Here is a 19,034-nt window from a genome sequence, read left to right as displayed (position 1 = left end):
TCATGAAAGGAAAAGTATAGAACTGCTTTTTTTAAAACAAATCTCATAAAACTATTTGGCTTTTAGTCCATGTACAACCTTTATTTATTTATTTGTTTGTTTGTTTATTTATTTATTTATTTATTTTTAATTAAGAATTTTAAGCACAAGAACCTGTATTTATATTACCAAAAAGAGGCAAAGAGATTGTTAGGCATGAATGGGAAAAGGACCTGTTTATCCAAAACATCAACAAATAATCATTCTTTCTTACAACAGATGTGTTCAAAAAAGAAGGGCCTGACAGCTTGGGAAAGCCAGTGTTTTCCTACAGCCACCCTGTAAACAAAGTGGTGGGGACTAGGCAGTCGAGAAACTACTTCTGGGCAGTTCTGCTTCTGAGCTAACTCCACTTAACTGTCTGTCAAGGCACTATTTAAGCCTTGTTCAAATTTGTGCTATTTGTAAACAATTTTTTAAATGTTTACCCAGGATATGTTTATTTTCTTCATCTGAGACTCACAGGTTATATAAAATCAACACGAGGGAACCCTGTTCACAAACTTGAAGCAAAAAATGAGCTATGGTTTGGACAGGGATTGACTTTCTGCCCACTCACACTTACTCAAAAGCAAATATGATATATGGTCTGCAAAGACCCCTAAGAGCTGGGATTATTCCTGGGTTGACCAACATAAAGCTCCCCACTGTCTAGCACATGGTAACACTTAAGTGATTACTGAATAACCGACTAGTGATAAACAAGTTTTGGAAGGAGTTAGTTAGTAATGGGTAACAGTCATGATACTCTATAAAAGATGAATATTTGAAGCCATATCATAACCTTTCACAATGAACACTGGTGTACTTGCATGGCATATCTTTTGCTATCACATTTGGAGAGTAATGAAGTACAGCTCTGAGATCATACGCTTTGAAGACGAAGTCAGATGGAACTGGGTTTGAATTCTAATCCCGCCTCTTACATGTAGTGTGATGTTAACACCTATAAATACGACAGCTTCTACCTCACAGTATACAACAGATGAGATCATGTGTATATAAAATGCTTTGGACATAGTAAGAGCACAATCAATGCAACAGAAGGAGCCTATTTTCCCAAAATGCCTCCTAATTCATGAACTAGTTCTCACAGAGCTATAATTCTACAAGAGTAAACAACCAGCTAATGAATATTCCATGAAGAAAAGATTATTCAAGTCTCTCAAAATACAATCTGGGCATAAGAACTATTTTAAAGAAGTAATTTAAATTAGTCAGAAAACTTTTAAAGTTACTCACAGCTAAACACAAGTTAACTTTAAAACTATTAAAAGCGATACCTCTAATTACAACCGAAACAACTGGGTAGCCTGAGTACCACCAAAGGAATGTGCTCAATCCAGTCAACACCCCTAATCACACAGACTCAACCTTCTTGTTAAAGCTCTAGCTTCCCCTCTGCCTTCAAGTCTGTCAACAGACAGCATAAGGGTTTAAAATGTTGTATCTATTAATAAGAAAAAGTTACACTTACAAAATCTTTTCCTCTGATCACAACCTAGAAATATTTCTCTTGGTAGGGGGAAAAAAAACAAAAAACACTGCCTAATTTTAAGTCCTTTGTCCATGTCTTTGGCATGATACTTAAATCACAAACAACATTGTAGACCCATGAAAAACATCAACTACACATCCAAAAAAGGCAAAAGAAAGAGGACACTCATTATATGACATATCAGCAGGATTCTTCTACCTCTGAAAAAAAAAGGCCAATCTTTAAAAACAAGAAATATAAAACCCCAAACCCTAAATAATAATACCATACATAATTAATATGATTAGATGAAAGACTGAAGTTCATTGTGATTTATCAAAGAATAATTTTTTACTAAAAATGTTAAAGAATTATGAAGTCCAATGTGATCATTACTTAATAATCCTTATGCCACTGAAGCCAAATTCTGTACTCAAGAATACCTCAAATTCCTTTAAATTTGACATAACAAACTATGTTTTCCTATAAATCTTTTAAGAATTGGTATTACCCAACGGAACCAAAAAGAGGGGGCAAAAATTTTAGCAGAAACACACACATACAACAATTTGGTGAATGAATTTATTAAAGGTATAAATTAAAAGTCTCTGTATTGACCCTGAGCCTCCAACTGCAAAAGAACCACACAACAGAAGTTCCCCTTCCCCCTATCATCTACTGGAGAGATAAAATATTTAGGCCATGCCAGAATGTAAGTACAAGCCAAATTATGCAATCTTTACTACAGTTCACTCAGCTATGATCCTACCTAGCCTCTTCCTCTTTTAGGACATTTTATTTTTCATCATCCCAAAGAGACACATGTAAGATTTAACAGGCAAACTGGGACCAATATTAGGCAATTTTAAACATTTATCAAAATTTAGATTTATCTTATACGGATACACAGACATAAAATAACCTTTGTTCAAATTCACATATTATATCATTATGGCTAAGAGCAGGGAAAAAAAAAAAGACATTCAAGTTTTTTCAATATAGGAAATAAATGACATAAATTAAAGAAAATCCAAACAATGGAATTATACACAGCTATAACCTTCAAAGAAGAAGCTCTCTGAATATTGACATTAAGAGTAAAACACAGGGGCACCTGAGTGGCTCAGTCAGTTAAGCGTCCGACTTTGGCTCAGGTCACGATCTCACAGTTCATGGGTTCAAGCCCCACATCCGGCTCTGTGCTGACAGTTCAGAGCCTGGAGCCTGCTTTGGCTTGTGTCTCCCTTTCTCTCTGCCCCTCCCCTGCTCGCACTCTGTCTCTCTCTCTCTCAGAAATAAACATTAAAAAAAATTTTTTTTAATTAAAAAAAAAAGTAAAACACAGCAAGGTGTAGACTAAGTTGCATAATATGCTACCATCTTTTAGAGAGGGCAGGGTGGCAGAAACAGATTTATTTATGTTATCATTTGCATAAAATACAGCCATAAGGATACATAAGAAACTAGAAATCCTAGTTGCCTCGAGGGGAAATGGGGGACAAGGGTGGAAAGGAGGTTTTTTAACCCTTTGTAACTTGAATTTTGTACCACATAAATGTTTTAACTGATTCAAAACATTGATTTCTAATGACTGCTAATTTAAAAAAGAAAAGAGGGGTGCCTGGATGGCTCAGTCAGTTAAGCATCTGACTTCAGCCCAGGTCATGATCTCAGGGTTCATGAGTTCGAGTCCCAGATCAGGTGAGCTCGAGTCCCGCTTCGGGTGAGCCCCACTTCTCTCTCTCTCTGCCCCTCGTGGAATTCTCTCTCCCTTTCTATCCCCTCCCTTGCTCATCTGCACCCTCTCACTCTCTCCAAAAAAAATTTTGATTAATTAATTAATTAATTTAAAAAGAAAAAAGAAAAGAAAAAGCCTTCTGCAAGCTTTTTTACCATTCTGGAAAATAGAAGGGAAACAATAATAATAATAATAACTACTTAATAGAGTTAATGAGACCTTACAGAAAGTATCACCAGATTTCACATCAGCTAGCATGGTGGAAAGTATTATATTTTAGGGATTCAACCTTCTTCATACTTACCGGGATGCTCCAGACTTGCATTCCATCACTGTAGCCGATCATAATCAGCAGAGGCGGTTCATTCCCAGTGCTGTGTATTTCATGAAATTCCAGATTTCTTGATGTATCTGCATTAGAATTAAGTCACAAAGAAGCAAATTAAAAAGTAAACAACTACTCTTCTTTAATATTATTAGTGTAACAGTTGTTTAAATTGTTTTTCAATGATGTATCACTAAATTCTATTCCTGAAAATATTATTACACTATATAATCCAAGTTAACTAGCTTGGGTTTAAATTTTAAAAAAAGAAAAATAAATAAACAAACATTTTTTCAATAAAAAGTATTTGGAAGACATCATTTAAAAGAAAGTGAACAGGGATCAGGAAGCTGAAATTAGAAAACTAGTATTTTTTTTTAACAGTACTTATAATTATCTGCACAAGTAAGGTTTTAAAAACCAAAGTCTCATTAGAGAACTTGGGAATATTAATACCAGGAACAAAACCATCTATCTGTAAGTGATACATGAAAATAAAAAATTTTACTAAAATTAATTAAATATAAACATGAAGTGTAATCTGCTAGAATTTCTAATATTTGTATATTTAACAGTGGAAGACAAGTTATATTCCTTCATGTATAGGATGTGAATCCTGATATACCTGAACACCAGGCATAGAGTCCACTATAAGAGAATTATATGTACTTGTGTAATCAACTTCCAATTCACATCAATGAATATTAAGCATCTGTTATAAAATCAATATGACAAAAGATATCCTTCCTGAACAAAACTATTGCATTTCACAAAACACTAATTCAAGCATTCTAATCTTAAATCACAACCTTATCTTCCAGCAAGTTTGCTCAACCACTTCCATTATGATCCATTCTCTGACTTCATTAGGCCCTCAGGTCCACTGACACCCCCACCTTCTCTCTGTTCTATAGATCATCTTATATTGACTCTCTTTCCATCTTACACTCTTGGATCAATTATCTCAGTAACTTCTGTCAATAATCTACAGTCTCAAATCTCTTTTTGTGGAATCTCTGCATGGTGCCCAACTCACAAAATCTCAATCCTAGATGAATCCAACTATCCATTATCTTAGTACATTCTATGGCAATCCAGCACTGCTATAGAAATATCACACAAAATATCACCTAGGGGCACCTAGGTGGCTCAGTCAGTTAAGCATCTAACTTTGCCTCAGGTCATAAGCTCACAGTTCATGAGTTCAACCCTCACATCAGGCTCTCTACTGTCAGCACAAAGCCCAGTTCGGATACTCTGTCCCCCTCTCTCTCTTCTCTTCTGCTCTCACACACATGCCCACACATGCTCACTTTCTCTCTCTCTCAAAAATAAAAAAAAAAGTTTTTAATCTTTAAAAAAAAGAAATATTACACAATCCTACTACATGATCTATTACATTAAAATGAAGAATTTCAATTAATCATGAGCCACCCTTACCAGAAAAGTGAAAAGGCAAGCCACAGCAGGGGAAAAGAGACTTGTAACAAATATAACCCCACAAGGACATATCTCATACACATAACAATTAAAAATCAATATGAAAAAGTCATTAGAAAAACAGGCTGGAGATGTGAAAAAACACTTCAAAAAAAGGATATTCAAATAAATCCATCATCAATAAATATGAAAAGTAGCTCAATCGCATTTGTAATTAAGGAAGTGTTGATTAAAACCACAATGACAAAGGGCCCCTGGGTGGCTCAGTCGGTTAAGCACCCAAACTTCAGCTCAGGTCATGATCTCACAGATCTCATGGTTCATGTTCGGGCCCCACATCGGGCTCTGTACTGACAGCTCAGAGCCTGGAGCCTGCTTCAGATTCTGCATCTCCCTCTCTCTCAAAAAAATAAACGTTAAAAAAAAATTTTTTTTTAAACCACAATGACAAAACCAAGGGGCAGGATGTGGAATAAAGTAATTGTTTATTTACTGCTAGTGAATGTAAAACAGTACAATCGCTTTGGAAAACAGTTTGACAATATATTCTCAAATTGAAGATACCATGCCCTTTGACCAAGTAGTTCTACTCCAGATATACACTCATTTGAAGCCAAGAGACAAGCACAGGAATATCCATAGCAGCATTAACTTTAAAAATTTTTTTCAAGCCTATTTATTTTTTTCTTAGTAATCTCTACACCCAACGTGGGGCTTGAACTCACAACCCCTAGATCAAGAGTCACACACTCTACCGACCGAGCCAGCCAGGCACCTCCATAGCAACAGTGTTTGTAAAGAGCCAACAGCTGGAATCAATCCAAATGTCCATCAAAACGAAAGTGGAAAAGCACAGTGGGTATATTGCAACAATGGAATAGTACTGAACCACTGCCATACATCATAACATGGATGAACGTACAAACATAATAAGCAAAAGAAGCCAGATATAAAAAAAACTACATAGTGAATAATTTTATTTATGTGAAATTCAAAATCACTAGGCAATTAGGTAGCAATATTCTATTTCTTACCCTAGGTGATTGTTACACAGGTGGTTTTGTAAAAATTTGTTCACTGAGCCATACTTTTGTATTATTTACCATGATATATTTGCACAATAAGGTTTTTAAAAATCATAAATTGAAACAATAATATCCCTCTTCCTTTATTTGACTTCATTACTCTCCTCTCCTTCTAGAAGCTAAATTCCTTGATTATTTGCCACTGTCATCTATTCTGCATTTCTTTCACCCCAAATCCATTTCAAAACGTTTTCTGTTCTCACTGATAATCAATATAATCTCAGCAATAATCTCCAAGTTGTTGAATGCAATATGTGTTTTTTAAGCCCATCTTTTCAGACTATTTAGCAGCTATAATCAATGCTCATCAGTTTCTCCTTAAAATATTTTCCTTTGGTTTTCCATGTACAACCTTCTCCTAGTTTTCCTCCTATTGCTGTAATCATTCCTTCACCATTTCCTCCACTGGCTCAACCCTTTCCACCTATTCTTTAAATACTGAAGTTGTCCAAAGCTAATTCCTAAACACTCTTTTCTTCTCACAATATACCCTCTCAAGTGGTCTCATTCCATCCACTAATTCCATTAGTGTATGCTAGTGACTTCCTCAACATAGGTTTTTGGATGTCTCAGTAGAAAATCAAATTCCACTCAAAAATGATTTCCCAGGCACCTCGGTGGCTCAGTTGGTTAAGACTCTCACTTCGGCTCAGGTCACTGTCTCATGGTTCATGGGTTTGAGCCCTGCATCAGGCTGTGGGCTGACAGCTCAGAGCCTGGAGCCTGCTTTGGATTCTGTGTCTCCCTCTCCTCCTCTCTCTCACACACACACACTCTCTCTCTCTCTCTCTCTCAAAAATAAACACTAAAAAAAAAAAAAAGAAAGATAATGATTTTGTCGCAAACCTGATCTTCCTCCAAGGTTCTCAATTTTGGTGAATAGCATGATTATCTAGCCAGTTGGCAAAGTCAGGAATCACCTTCTTCCTTCTCTCTTGCAATAAATCTACCACCAATCTATCACCTGTGCCTTCCTAAACAGCTCTCTTCTTACACCAACATCAACTCCAAAAGCATAAAATGGCTTCCTGCATCCACCATTGCCCATAAACTGCATACAGCAGGTGCTTTTTTAAAAAATACAAATAATGACATACTTCTTCACCTCCATCCACTATATTAGTTATGCCCCATTGCTCAAATATAAAGATCAAAATGTTTAACAAAGCTTATAATCAGTCATTTTTTTTTACTTTCTTTTGACACAAATTCACTGGCACAAAGTTAACAGCACATGGTTCTATGTCTAGGAAAATTCAGAATTACAAACTTATTTTCCAAGGGCATAATTCTCTTTATATCTAACATCAATATGGTCTTTCATAGTTTTTGATGTGCTCTGATACCTAGATCATCTAATCTGACACACAACAAATCTGTTTTATACAAAGAGCAGGAGCCAATTTCATTTTGACAAAGTAGGTATAATTTACTCAAAACTGAAGAAATCCCTCAGGATTTTTTTTTTTTTTTTTGAGAGATATTACATGTGAGCACAGGAGAAGGGCAGAGGGCGGGGGAAGGAGGAGGGGGAGAGAGAGAGAGAGAGAGATTTTGAGAGAATCTTAAGTCTCACACCTAGCACAGAACCCAACTTGGGGCTCAATCTCATGACCATGAGATCATGACCTAAGCCAAAATCAAGAGTCAGACACTTCACCAATTTATCCACCCAGGTGCCCCAAGAAATCTCCAGATTCTTGATACGCAATCCAGGTATCTTTCTAATACAGCTACCATCTTGGTCACAGATTATTATTTTTAGAAGGGCTCAAATGCCACATATAAAACCCTGAGGTCATTATATGAACAAAATCTCCTTTCTCTTATTTTAGATTCTGCTTAGTCACTTGCACTACTTTTCTTTCTCTGGATGGTGGTACAGAAGACTTCATTACTCTTGAATGAAACTCCTAATTTTATAAAAATTGTATGCATCCTTATTCTTTGACTTTCCTTTATCTCCTCTATTATACCATCACTGGTTATTCTACCCATAGCTGCTCTTTATCTTCTTTTCTGGTTTCTTTTTTATTCCACCCATAAATATGGATTTTACAGTCTCTCCTTTAGAGATATGTAACATTCTTTTGTGGTTTTAGACAACTACAATGTTCTCCTTTAATTCACCCGTATTCCAAAACCTTGTCCAGTCTTATAAGTGAACTTCAGACTGCACTCTGTACACTCTCCCTCCTTAGAAAAATGTTTGCAATTGGTGGAGGAGGCAGGGGCTGGGTTTTCGACTCACCTAAAAAATCGAGGTGTAAAGTGAAATTAGATCTTTCTCCCGAACCAGCTTCTTCTGTATTCCACATTGTACTAATAGCAGCAACACAGTGCCAATACCCAGCTAGGTACACCTGGTGGGTGGCTTAGTCGGTTGAGTGTCCAACTCGATTTTGGCTCAGGTCATGATCCCAGACTCATGATCCACAGTCAGCATGGAGTCTGCTTAAGATTCTCTCTCTCTCTCTCTCTCTCTCTCTCTCTCTCTCTCTCTCTCTCTCTCTTCCTCTGACCCTCTCCCCCACTCACACTCTCTCTAAAATAAAAATAAAATAAAATAAACTGCCAATACCCAGTCTAAAAACTGAGACGTCATTTTTAGTAGATGCTAGTAGATGAATGAGAAGTAAGGCAGAAAAGAATGTTTCAGCCAAAAGGCCCCCTGTACAAAGATTCTGAGGAATGAAAAGTTCTGTGCCATTAATGACCTGAAAGCCAAGTGGGGTTGAAATATAGCTTTTGAGGGGACATAGATGGGAAAAGGAATAAGAGTTTGAAGCACTTGTGAGACATCTAAGTGAAAGGTCTAGGAGACAGCTGAAATGTGGACCCAAGCACACTAGAGCAACACAGACTTACAGCAGCTATTACCTTTGTATGCTTCACACACTTCTTACTCTAAACCTCCCCCCTTACCTGGTAATTGATCTCACTCCCCACTAAGCATAGGAACAGGCACACAGCCAGTTGAGCCAATTCTAGTACTACATCCTTGGCCATTGCAACTATACCAGTAACTGGAAGGTAATCTTCCTGGATCACCGAAAGAATACTTTGTCCTCCTTGATCATATAGCATAATCATAAAGGTATGATCAGAGAGCTCTGAGTAATCACTGCTCCATCCTCGTTAGAGAAGTCAAAGAAGAGAAGCAAGCATTCATAAAGAAGTAGTGGCAAGAAGTGAATGACTAGAAGTTTCAAGCCACTATCCTTTCCAGTTATATGATATGAGTAGGATAAAGAAACTAATTCTCCTGGGGCACCTAGGTGGCTCAATCGGTTAAGCATCCAACTTGATTTTGGCTCAGGTCAGATGATTCCGGGGTCATGGGATCAAGCCCCACATCAGACTCCATCTGCACTGAGCGTGGAGCCTGCTTGGGATTCTCTCTCTCTTTCCCTCCATCCCTCTCCCCGACTCGTGCTCTCTAAAATAAAAATAAATAAATAAATAATTCCCCTATGAAAACTAGTATGGTGCCTCCTCAAAAAAATTAAAAACTGGGGCGCCTGGGTGGCGCAGTCGGTTAAGCGTCCGACTTCAGCCAGGTCACGATCTCGCTGTGAGTTCGAGCCTCGCATCAGGCTCTGGGCTGATGGCTCAGAGCCTGGAGCCTGTTTCCGATTCTGTGTCTCCCTCTCTCTCTGCCCCTCCCCCGTTCATGCTCTGTCTCTCTCTGTCCCAAAAATAAATAAACGTTGGAAAAAAAAAATTTTTTTTTAAATTAAAAACAGAATTAACGTATGAGCCAACAATTCCACTTATGGATATATACTCAGAAAAAATTGAAAACAGAAACTCAAAGAGAGATTTGTACACAAATATTAATAGCACAATTATTCACAAAGCCAAAAGATGGAAGCAACCCAAATGACCATTGATGAACAAATAAACAAAATGTGATATATACAAACAATGCAATATTATACAGCCTTAAAAAGAAAAGAAATATCATATTGTATATAATATTTAATAATTATTTATATATATTTTATATATATTAAATATAATATAGTATACATTATATCATATTAAAAGGAAATACATGCTACAGCATGGATGAACCTTGACATCTGGAGTGAAATATGCCAGCACATAAAGACAAATGCCACTTACAAAGTACCTTGAGTAGTCAAATTCATAGAGCCAGAAAGTAAAATAGTGGTTGCCAAGAGCTAATGGGAAGGTGAGAATGTGGGGCTGGGTACAGAGTTTCAGTTTTACAAGACGAAAAGAGGTCTAGGCATTGTTTGCATAACAATGTGAATGCACTTAACACTACTAAACTGTACACTTAAAAATGGTTAAAATGGGGGCACCTGGGCGGCTCAGTTGGTTGAGAGACTCTTAATTTCAGCTCAGGTCATGATCTCATAGTTTGTGGGATTGAGCCCCAGAGCAGCCTCTGTGCTGATAGCACAGGGCCTGCTTTGGATTCTCTCTCTCCTTCCCTTTCTGCCCCTCCCCCACTCACTCAGGCTCTCTCTTAATTAAAAAAACATCTTTTTAAAAGATTAAAATGGTAAATTTTATGTTATATGTATTTTACCACAATAAAAAAAAATTTGATTCTCTTAAACCAATCACACCTGGAAAAAAAACAAACCTGTTGAATATAAAAATGGATACCTAAGTATAATAGTGAGTACTATACTATACTATAGCATAGTATATATAATACACTATATAACACATGGAATATAGTAGTATACTAGTACTTTTATACTAGAATTGACCAAGTTAAAATGGGCTAGGGAGTGATAAGAATTTCCCCTCACAGGCTAGAAGGTTGGCAGTTCTTGTAATACTATAGAAAACCAGCTGGTTAACATGATGCATTTTGGGACTCAAATTATATGCTCACCTTTAGGGAATCTGATAGAAAAATGTTAGGATATTAACTTGCTTTGGCTACTTCTTGTGCTTTATCCAGTACAATGCCTCAAGAAAAACAAGCTTAGATATAAACCAGACTGCCTGGGAGCAGAAAGAGAATAGTGACAATGACACTAAGGGACATAATCCCACTCTCCAATGAGTTCCAAAAGCAGTAGTCTCTACCTAACACCAAGTCAAAGTTAATGCAACGATTAAGAATGGAGACACCTAGGAAAACCCAGGATTAGAGAGTCTCAATAAGCCATGTTCCTTAGAATTATCTTCTGTCAGTCGTCAACTACTCAACCCCCAACCATGATAAGTCATAATGAAACGGGCTGCAATCTGGAGACAAAGGGCCAACTGGTACCACTCTTATCATTCCAAACTAAAAAGCAGAGCTTCCAGGCCTGATGAAAGGAGGAGAAAGCAACCACCAGAGCAGAATTTTCAATTAGAACACTGTAACTTTTAATTTAATTAATAGCTAATAGAGTTTCATTAATAATATAAAATAATTTAAATCTATAGACAGCTAATAACCTTCTAAATTATTCTGCAAGACTTTGAATGGCACACTGGACCAGACTGACTTAAGAGATATATTCACAACATTTCATCATAAAGCAGCAGAACACACATTCTTTTTGAGTGCACATGGAACACTCTCCTGAATAGATCACATATTTGGTCACAAATCAGTCCTCAACAAGTACAAAAAGACTGAGATCATATCGTGTATACTTTCAGACCACAACACTATGAAACTTGAAGTCAACCACAAGAAAAATTTGGAAAGACAATAAATACATGGAGGCTAAAGAACACCCTACTATGGAATCATTGAGTTAACCAGGAAATTAAAGAAAAAATTAAAAAAATACATGGAAGAAAATGAAAATAAAAACATAACAGCCCAGAACCTTTGGGATGAAGCAAAGGCAATCATAAGAGGGAAGTATATTATAATAGAGGCCTACCTCAAGAAGCAAGAAAAGTCTCAAATTCACAACCTAATCTAACACCTAAAGGAGGTAGAAAAGGAACAGCAAATAAAGCCTAAAACCAGCAGAAGAAGGGAAACAATAAAGATTAGAGCAGAAATAAATGACATAGAAACAGACAAAACAAAACAAGAAACAGAACAGACCAATGAAACTAAAAGCTGGTTTTCTGAAAGAAATAATAAAACTGATATATCCCTAGCCAGACTTATCAAAAAGAAAAGATAAGGGCCTCAAATAAATAAAATCACAAATGAAAGAGGAGAGATCACAACCAACACCACAGAAAAACAAACAATTATAAGAGCATATTATGAAAAATTATATGCCAACAAACGGTAATCTGGAAGAAATGGATAAATTCCTAGAAACATATAAACTACCAAAACTGAAACAGGAAGAAATAGAAAATTTGAACAGACTCAAAATCAGCAAACAAATTGAATCAGTAATAAAAAATCTCCCAACAAACAAAAGTCCAGGGCCAGATGACTTCCCAGGGGAATTCTACCAGACATTTAAACCAAACATTTAAAGAAGAGTTAATATACCTATTCTTCTCAAACTGATCCATAAAATAGAAATGGGAGGAAAACTTCCAAACTCATTCTATGAGGCGAGCATTACCTTGATTCCAAAACAAGACAAAGATCCCACTAAAATGGAGAATTACACGCCAATATCCCTGATGAACATGGACGCAAAAATTCTCAAAAAGATACTAGTAAATCAAATCCAACAGTACATTAAAAGAATTATTCACCACAATTCTTAGACTGCAGGAGTGCTTCAATATTCATAAATCAATGTGATATGCCGCATTAATGAAAGAAAGGATAAGAACCATATGATCTCTCAACAGATGCAGAAAAAGTATTTGACCAAATACAGCATCAATTCTTGATAAAAACCTTCACCAAAGTAGGGATAGAGGAAACACCTCAACATCATAAAGGCCATATACAAAAGACCCTTAGCTAATATTCTCAATGGGGAAAAACTGAAAGCTTTTCCTCTATGGTCAGGAACAAGACAGGGATGTCCACTCTTACCACTGTTGCTCAACATAAAATTTCAAGTCCTAGCCTCAACAATCAGAAAAACAAAAAGAAATAAAAGGCATCCAAATGGAATTGAAAGGAGTCAAACTTTCACTATTCATAGACAACATGATACTCTATGCAGAAAACCCAAAAGACTCCACCAAAAAATTGCTAGAACTGATACACAAATTCAGCAAAGTCATAGGATATAAACTCAATGTACATTCTGTTGCATTTCTATACACCAATAATGAAGGAGCAGAAAACAAAATCAAGGAATTGATCCCATTTAAAATTGCACCAAAAAAACGTAAGATAGCTAGGAATAAACCTAACCAAAAAGGTAAAAGGTCTGTACTCTGAAAACTATAGAACACTTATGAAAGAAATCGCAGATGACACAAAGAAATGGAAAAACATTCCATGCTCATAGGTCGGAAGAACAAATATTGTTAAAATGTCTACACTACCCAAAGCAATCTAGCCATTTAATGCAATCCATATCAAATTACCACCAGCATTTTTCACAGAGCTAGAACAATCTTAAATTTGGATGGAACCAGAAAAGGCTCCAAATAGCCAAAGCAATTTTTATTTTTTTTTTTTAATTTTTCTTTCAACGTTTATTTATTTTTGGGACAGAGAGAGACAGAGCATGAACGGGGGAGGGGCAGAGAGAGAGGGAGACACAGAATCGGAAACAGGCTCCAGGCTCTGAGCCATCAGCCCAGAGCCTGACGCGGGGCTCGAACTCCCGGACCGCGAGATCGTGACCTGGCTGAAGTCGGACGCTTAACCGACTGCGCCACCCAGGCGCCCCCAAAGCAATTTTTAAAAAGAAAAACAAACCTGGAGGCATCACAATTCCAGACCTCAAGCTATAATACAAAGCTGCAATCATCAAGACAGTATGGTACTGGCACAAAAACAGATATACAGATCAATGCAACACAACAGAAAACCCAGAAATGGACCCACAACTAAATGGCCAATTGATCTTCAACAAAGCAGGAAAAAATATCCAACGGAAAAAAAGACAGTCTCTTCAACAAATGGTGTGGGAAAAACTGGACAGCAACATGCAAGAGAATGAAACTGGACAACTTTATTACACCATACACAAAAATAAATTAAAAAATGGATGAAATACCTAAATGTAAGACAGAAAACCAGAAAAATCCTAGAGGACAACACAGGAAGCAATCTCTCTGATATCGGCCGTGGCAACTTCTTATTGACATGTCTCCAGAGGCATGGGAAACAAAAGCAAAAATGAACTATAGGGATTTCATCAAGATAAAAAGCTTCTGCAGAGCAAACAATCAACAAAATTAACAGGCAGCCTATGGAATGGGAGAAGATATTTGCAAATGATGTACTGGATAAAAGCTTAGTATCCAAAATCTATAAAGAACTTATCAAACTCAATGGCCAAAAAACAAATAATCCAGGGAAGAAATGGACAGAAGACATGAAGAGACATTCTTCCAAAGAAGGTATCCAGATGGCCAAGAGACACATGAAAAGATGCTCCACATCACTCATCATCAGGGAAATATAAATCAAAACCACAATGAGATACCACTTCAAACCTGTCAGAATGGCTAACATTAACAACACAAGAAACAACAGGTGTTGGTGAGGATGTGGAGAAAGGAGAACCCTCTAATACTGCTGGTGGGAATGCAAACTGGTGCAGCCACTCTGGAAAACAGTATGGAGTTTCCTCCAAAAATTAAAAATAAAACTACCCTACAACCCAGCAATTGTACTACCAGGTATTTTTCCAAGGGATACAGGTGTGCCGTTTCGAAGTGACACATGCACCCCAATGTTTATAGCAGCACTATCAACAATAGCCAAAGTATGGAAAGAGCCCAAATGTCCAACGATGGATGAATAGATAGATAAGATGTGGTGTGTGTGTGTGTATACACACACACACACACACACACACACACACACACACACACACAATGGAGTATTACTTGGCAATCAAAAAGAATGAAATCTTGCCATTTGTAACTACGTGGACGGAACTAGAGGTTATTATGCTAAGTGAAATTAATCAGAGAAAGACAAATAACATATGACTTCACTCATATGAGGACTTTAAGACACAGAACAGATGAACATAAGGGAAGGGAAGCAAAAATGATATAAAAACAGGGAGGGGGACAAAACATAAGAGACTCTTAAATATGGGGAACAAACAGAGGGTTGCTGGAGGGACTGTGGGAGGAGGGATGGGCTAAATGGGTAAGGGGCATTAAGGAATCTACTCCTGAAATCATTGTTGTACTATATGCTAACTAATTTGGATGTAAATGACTGAAATGAAATGAAATAAAATAAAATAAAATAAAATAAAATAAAATAAAATAAAATATTAAAAAAAAAAAACACCCTAAAAGACTCCACCAAAAAACTACAAGTTTCTGTGAATTCGGTAAGTGAATTCACACTTCATAAGTGAATTCAGTAAGGTCACAGGATACAAAATCAGTGTATAGAAATCTGTTGCACTTCTATACATTAACAATAAGGGAACATAAAGACAAATTGTGAAGACAGTCCTATTTATGATTATATCAAAAATAACAAAATACCTAGAAATAAACTTAACCAAAGAGGTGAAAGCTCTGTATTCTAAATGTGATACCTGAAACCATAAATATCCTAGAAGAGAGCACAGGTAGTAATTTCTTGGATATCAGCTGTAACAACACTTTTCTAGATACATTTCCTAAGGCAAGGGAAACAAAAGCAAAAATAAACTATTTGGACTATATTTTTTAAAAAGCTTCTGTACAGCAGAGGAAACAATAAAACCAAAAGATAACCTTCTGAAAAATAAATAAATAAAAATAAAACAACTACTGTAAGTTCAATAGCACACACAGACTAAAATAATTTTCAAGCAAGACCCATCTACATTTCCAGGTGCATTTTACTTCAATAAAGCAAAGGCTTTATGGAATATTATGCCAGCAATTCTTACTCACTATTTAAAAACGAAACAAAAACAAAAACAAAACAACAGAAACCATGCTTAGGTAAAGATTATTTTGACATTTTCTAAATGTTAATTTTGCGATATTAAAATCATTTTGTTTTTTGTTGTGGACATGAACCTATGCCTTTAAAAATTATTTTCAGTAATCCCTATCAAAATAACACCAGCATTCTTCACAGAGCTAGAACAAACAATCCTAAATTTAGATGGAACCAGAAAAGACCCCAATAGCCAAAGCAATCCTGAAAAAAGAAAACCAAAGCAGGAGGCATCACAATCCTGGATGTCAAGCTGTATTACAAAGCTGTAATCATCAAGACAGTATGGTACTGGCACAAGAACAGATATACAGATCAATGGAACAGAAAAGAAAACCCTGAGATGGGCCCACAAATGAATGGCCAACTAATCTTTGACAAAGCAGGAAAGAATATCCAATGGAAAAAAGATAGTCTCTTCAGCAAACGGTGCTGGGAAAACTGGACAGCAACACGCAAAAGAATGAACCTGGACCACTTTCTTACACCACACACAAAAATAAACTCAAAATAGATGAAAGACATAAACGTAAGACAGGAAGCCATCAAAATCCTAGAGGAGAAAATAGGCAACAACCTCTTTAACCTCAGCCACAGCAACTTCTTACTTGACATGTCTCCAGAGGCAAGGGAAACAAAAGCAAAAATCAACTATTGGGACTTCATCAAGATAAAAAGCTTCTGCACAACTAAGCTAACAATCAACAAAACTAAGAGGCAACCAATGGAATAGGAGAAGATATTTGCAAACGACATATAGGATAAAGGGTTAGTATCCAAAATCTATAAAGAACTTATCAAGTGTAACACCCAAAAAACAAACAATCCAGTGAAGAAATGGGCAAAAGACATGAATAGACACTTTTCCAAAGAAGGCATCCACATGGCTGACACATGAAAAAATGCTCAACATCACTAATCATCAGGGAAATATAAATCAAAACCACAATGAGACACCACCTCACACTTGTGAGAATGGCTAACATTAACAACTCAGGCAACAACAGATGGTGGCAAGGATGTGGAGAAAGAGAAACCCTTTTGCACTGCTGATGGGAATGCAAACTGGTGCAGCCACTCTGGAAGACAGTATGGAGGTTCCTCAAAAAATTTAAAATAGAGGGGCGCCTGGGTGGCGCAGTCGGTTAAGCGTCCGACTTCAGCCAGGTCACGATCTCGCGGTCCGTGAGTTCGAGCCCCGCGTCGGGCTCTGGGCTGATGGCTCAGAGCCTGGAGCCTGTTTCCGATTCTGTGTCTCCCTCTTTCTCTGCCCCTCCCCCGTTCACGCTCTGTCTCTCTCTGTTCCAAAAATAAATAAACGTTGAAAAAAAAAAATTAAAAAAAAAAAAAAAAAAAAAAATTTAAAATAGAACCACCCTACAATCCAGCAATTACACTACTAGTTATTTAACCATAGGATACAGGAGTGCTGATTCAAAGGGCCACATGCACCCCAATGTTTATAGCAGCACTACCGACAATAGCCAAGTATGGAAAAAGTCCAAATGTCCATCCACTGATGAATGGATAAAGAAGATGTGACAGGGGCGCCTGGGTGGCTCAGTCAGTTAAGCGGCCGACTGCGGCTCAGGTCATGATCTCACAGTCTTGAATTCGAGCCCCGCGTCGGGCTCTGTGCTGACCGTTCAGAGCCTGGAGCCTGTTTCAGATGCTGTGTCTCCCTCTCTCTCTGACCCTCCCCCGTTCATGCTCTGTCTCTCTCTGTCTCAAAAATAAATAAACGTTAAAAAAAATTAAAAAAAAAAAAAAGATGTGACATACACACACACACACACACACACACACACACACACACACACACGTACAATGGAATATTACTCGACAATCAAAAAGAATGAAATCTTGCCATCTGAATGTGTATGGAACTAGAGCATATTATGCTAAATGAAACAAGTCAGTCAAAGAAACACAAATAGACGATTTCACTCGGGTAGAATTTAAGATAAAAAACAGATGAACATAAGGGAAGGGAAGCAAAAATAATATAAAAATAGGGTGGGGGGCAGGGGCGCCTGGGTGGTTCAGTCAGTTAAGTGTCCGACCTCGGCTCAGGTCATGATCTCGCAGTCCATGAGTTCAAGCCCCATGTCAGGCTCTGTGCTGACAGCTCAAAGCCTGGAGCATGCTTCGGATTCTGTGTCTCCCCTCTCTGCTCCTCTGCCTCTCATACTCACTCTCTCTCTCTCTCAAAAATAAATAAACATTAAAAAATTAAAACAAAAACAGAGTGGGGAACAAAATATAAGAGACTCTTAAATACAGAGAATAAACTGAGGGTTGCTGGCAGGGTGTTGGGTAGGGGGAAGGACTAAAGGGGTAGGGGCAAGAAGGAGGACACTTGTTGGAATGAGCACTGGGTGTTATATGTAAGTGATTAATCACTAAATTCTATTCTTGAAATTATTATTACACTATATGTTGACTAACTTGGATTTAAATTAAAAAAATAATTAAAAGCTAAGGGGCACCTGGATGGCTCAGTCAGTTAAGCGTCCAACTTAGGCTCAGGTCATGATCTCACAGCTCGTGAGTTCAAGCCCCGTGTCAGGCTCTGTACTGACAGCTCAGAGCCTGGAGCCTGCTTCGGATTCTGTGTCTCCCTCTCTCTCTCTGCCTCTCCTGCTCTCACTCCGTCTCTCTCCCTCAAAAATAAATAAACATTTAAAAAATAATAATAATTAAAAGTTAAAAAATAAAAAAAATAAAAATTATTTTTAATATTTCACGTATGTTGTATAACAAGCTTTTGCTACTATCTGGCACTAATATTTCCAAGACGACAACCATTTGCTTTGTTATTAAGGTAAGTAAGTTCTCTAGGGGCACCTGGGTGGCTCAGTCAGTTAAGCATCCAACTTTGGCTCAGGTCATGATCTCACAGTTTGTGAGTTCAAGCCCCACATCAGGTTCTATGCTGA

The 19,034-nt window shown here is 37.2% G+C and overlaps 1 protein-coding gene across 1 annotated transcript in view; it reads right to left on the bottom strand.

Annotated features, from left to right (window-relative positions):
* The window catches only part of BCAS3 (BCAS3 microtubule associated cell migration factor), a 620,462-nt gene that overhangs the window by 587,756 nt on the left and 13,672 nt on the right, over positions 1-19,034 (bottom strand). Inside the window, exon 6 of the mRNA XM_045490037.1 lies at positions 3,559-3,665. Within this exon, the coding sequence (XP_045345993.1) occupies positions 3,559-3,665 (107 nt within the window). The remainder of the gene's footprint in view (positions 1-3,558; positions 3,666-19,034) is intronic.

Source organism: Leopardus geoffroyi, chromosome E1 (genome assembly GCF_018350155.1).
Source record: "Leopardus geoffroyi isolate Oge1 chromosome E1, O.geoffroyi_Oge1_pat1.0, whole genome shotgun sequence".
Classification (NCBI taxonomy): Eukaryota; Metazoa; Chordata; class Mammalia; order Carnivora; family Felidae; genus Leopardus; species Leopardus geoffroyi.
This window is presented reverse-complemented; position numbering and strand designations above follow the sequence as displayed.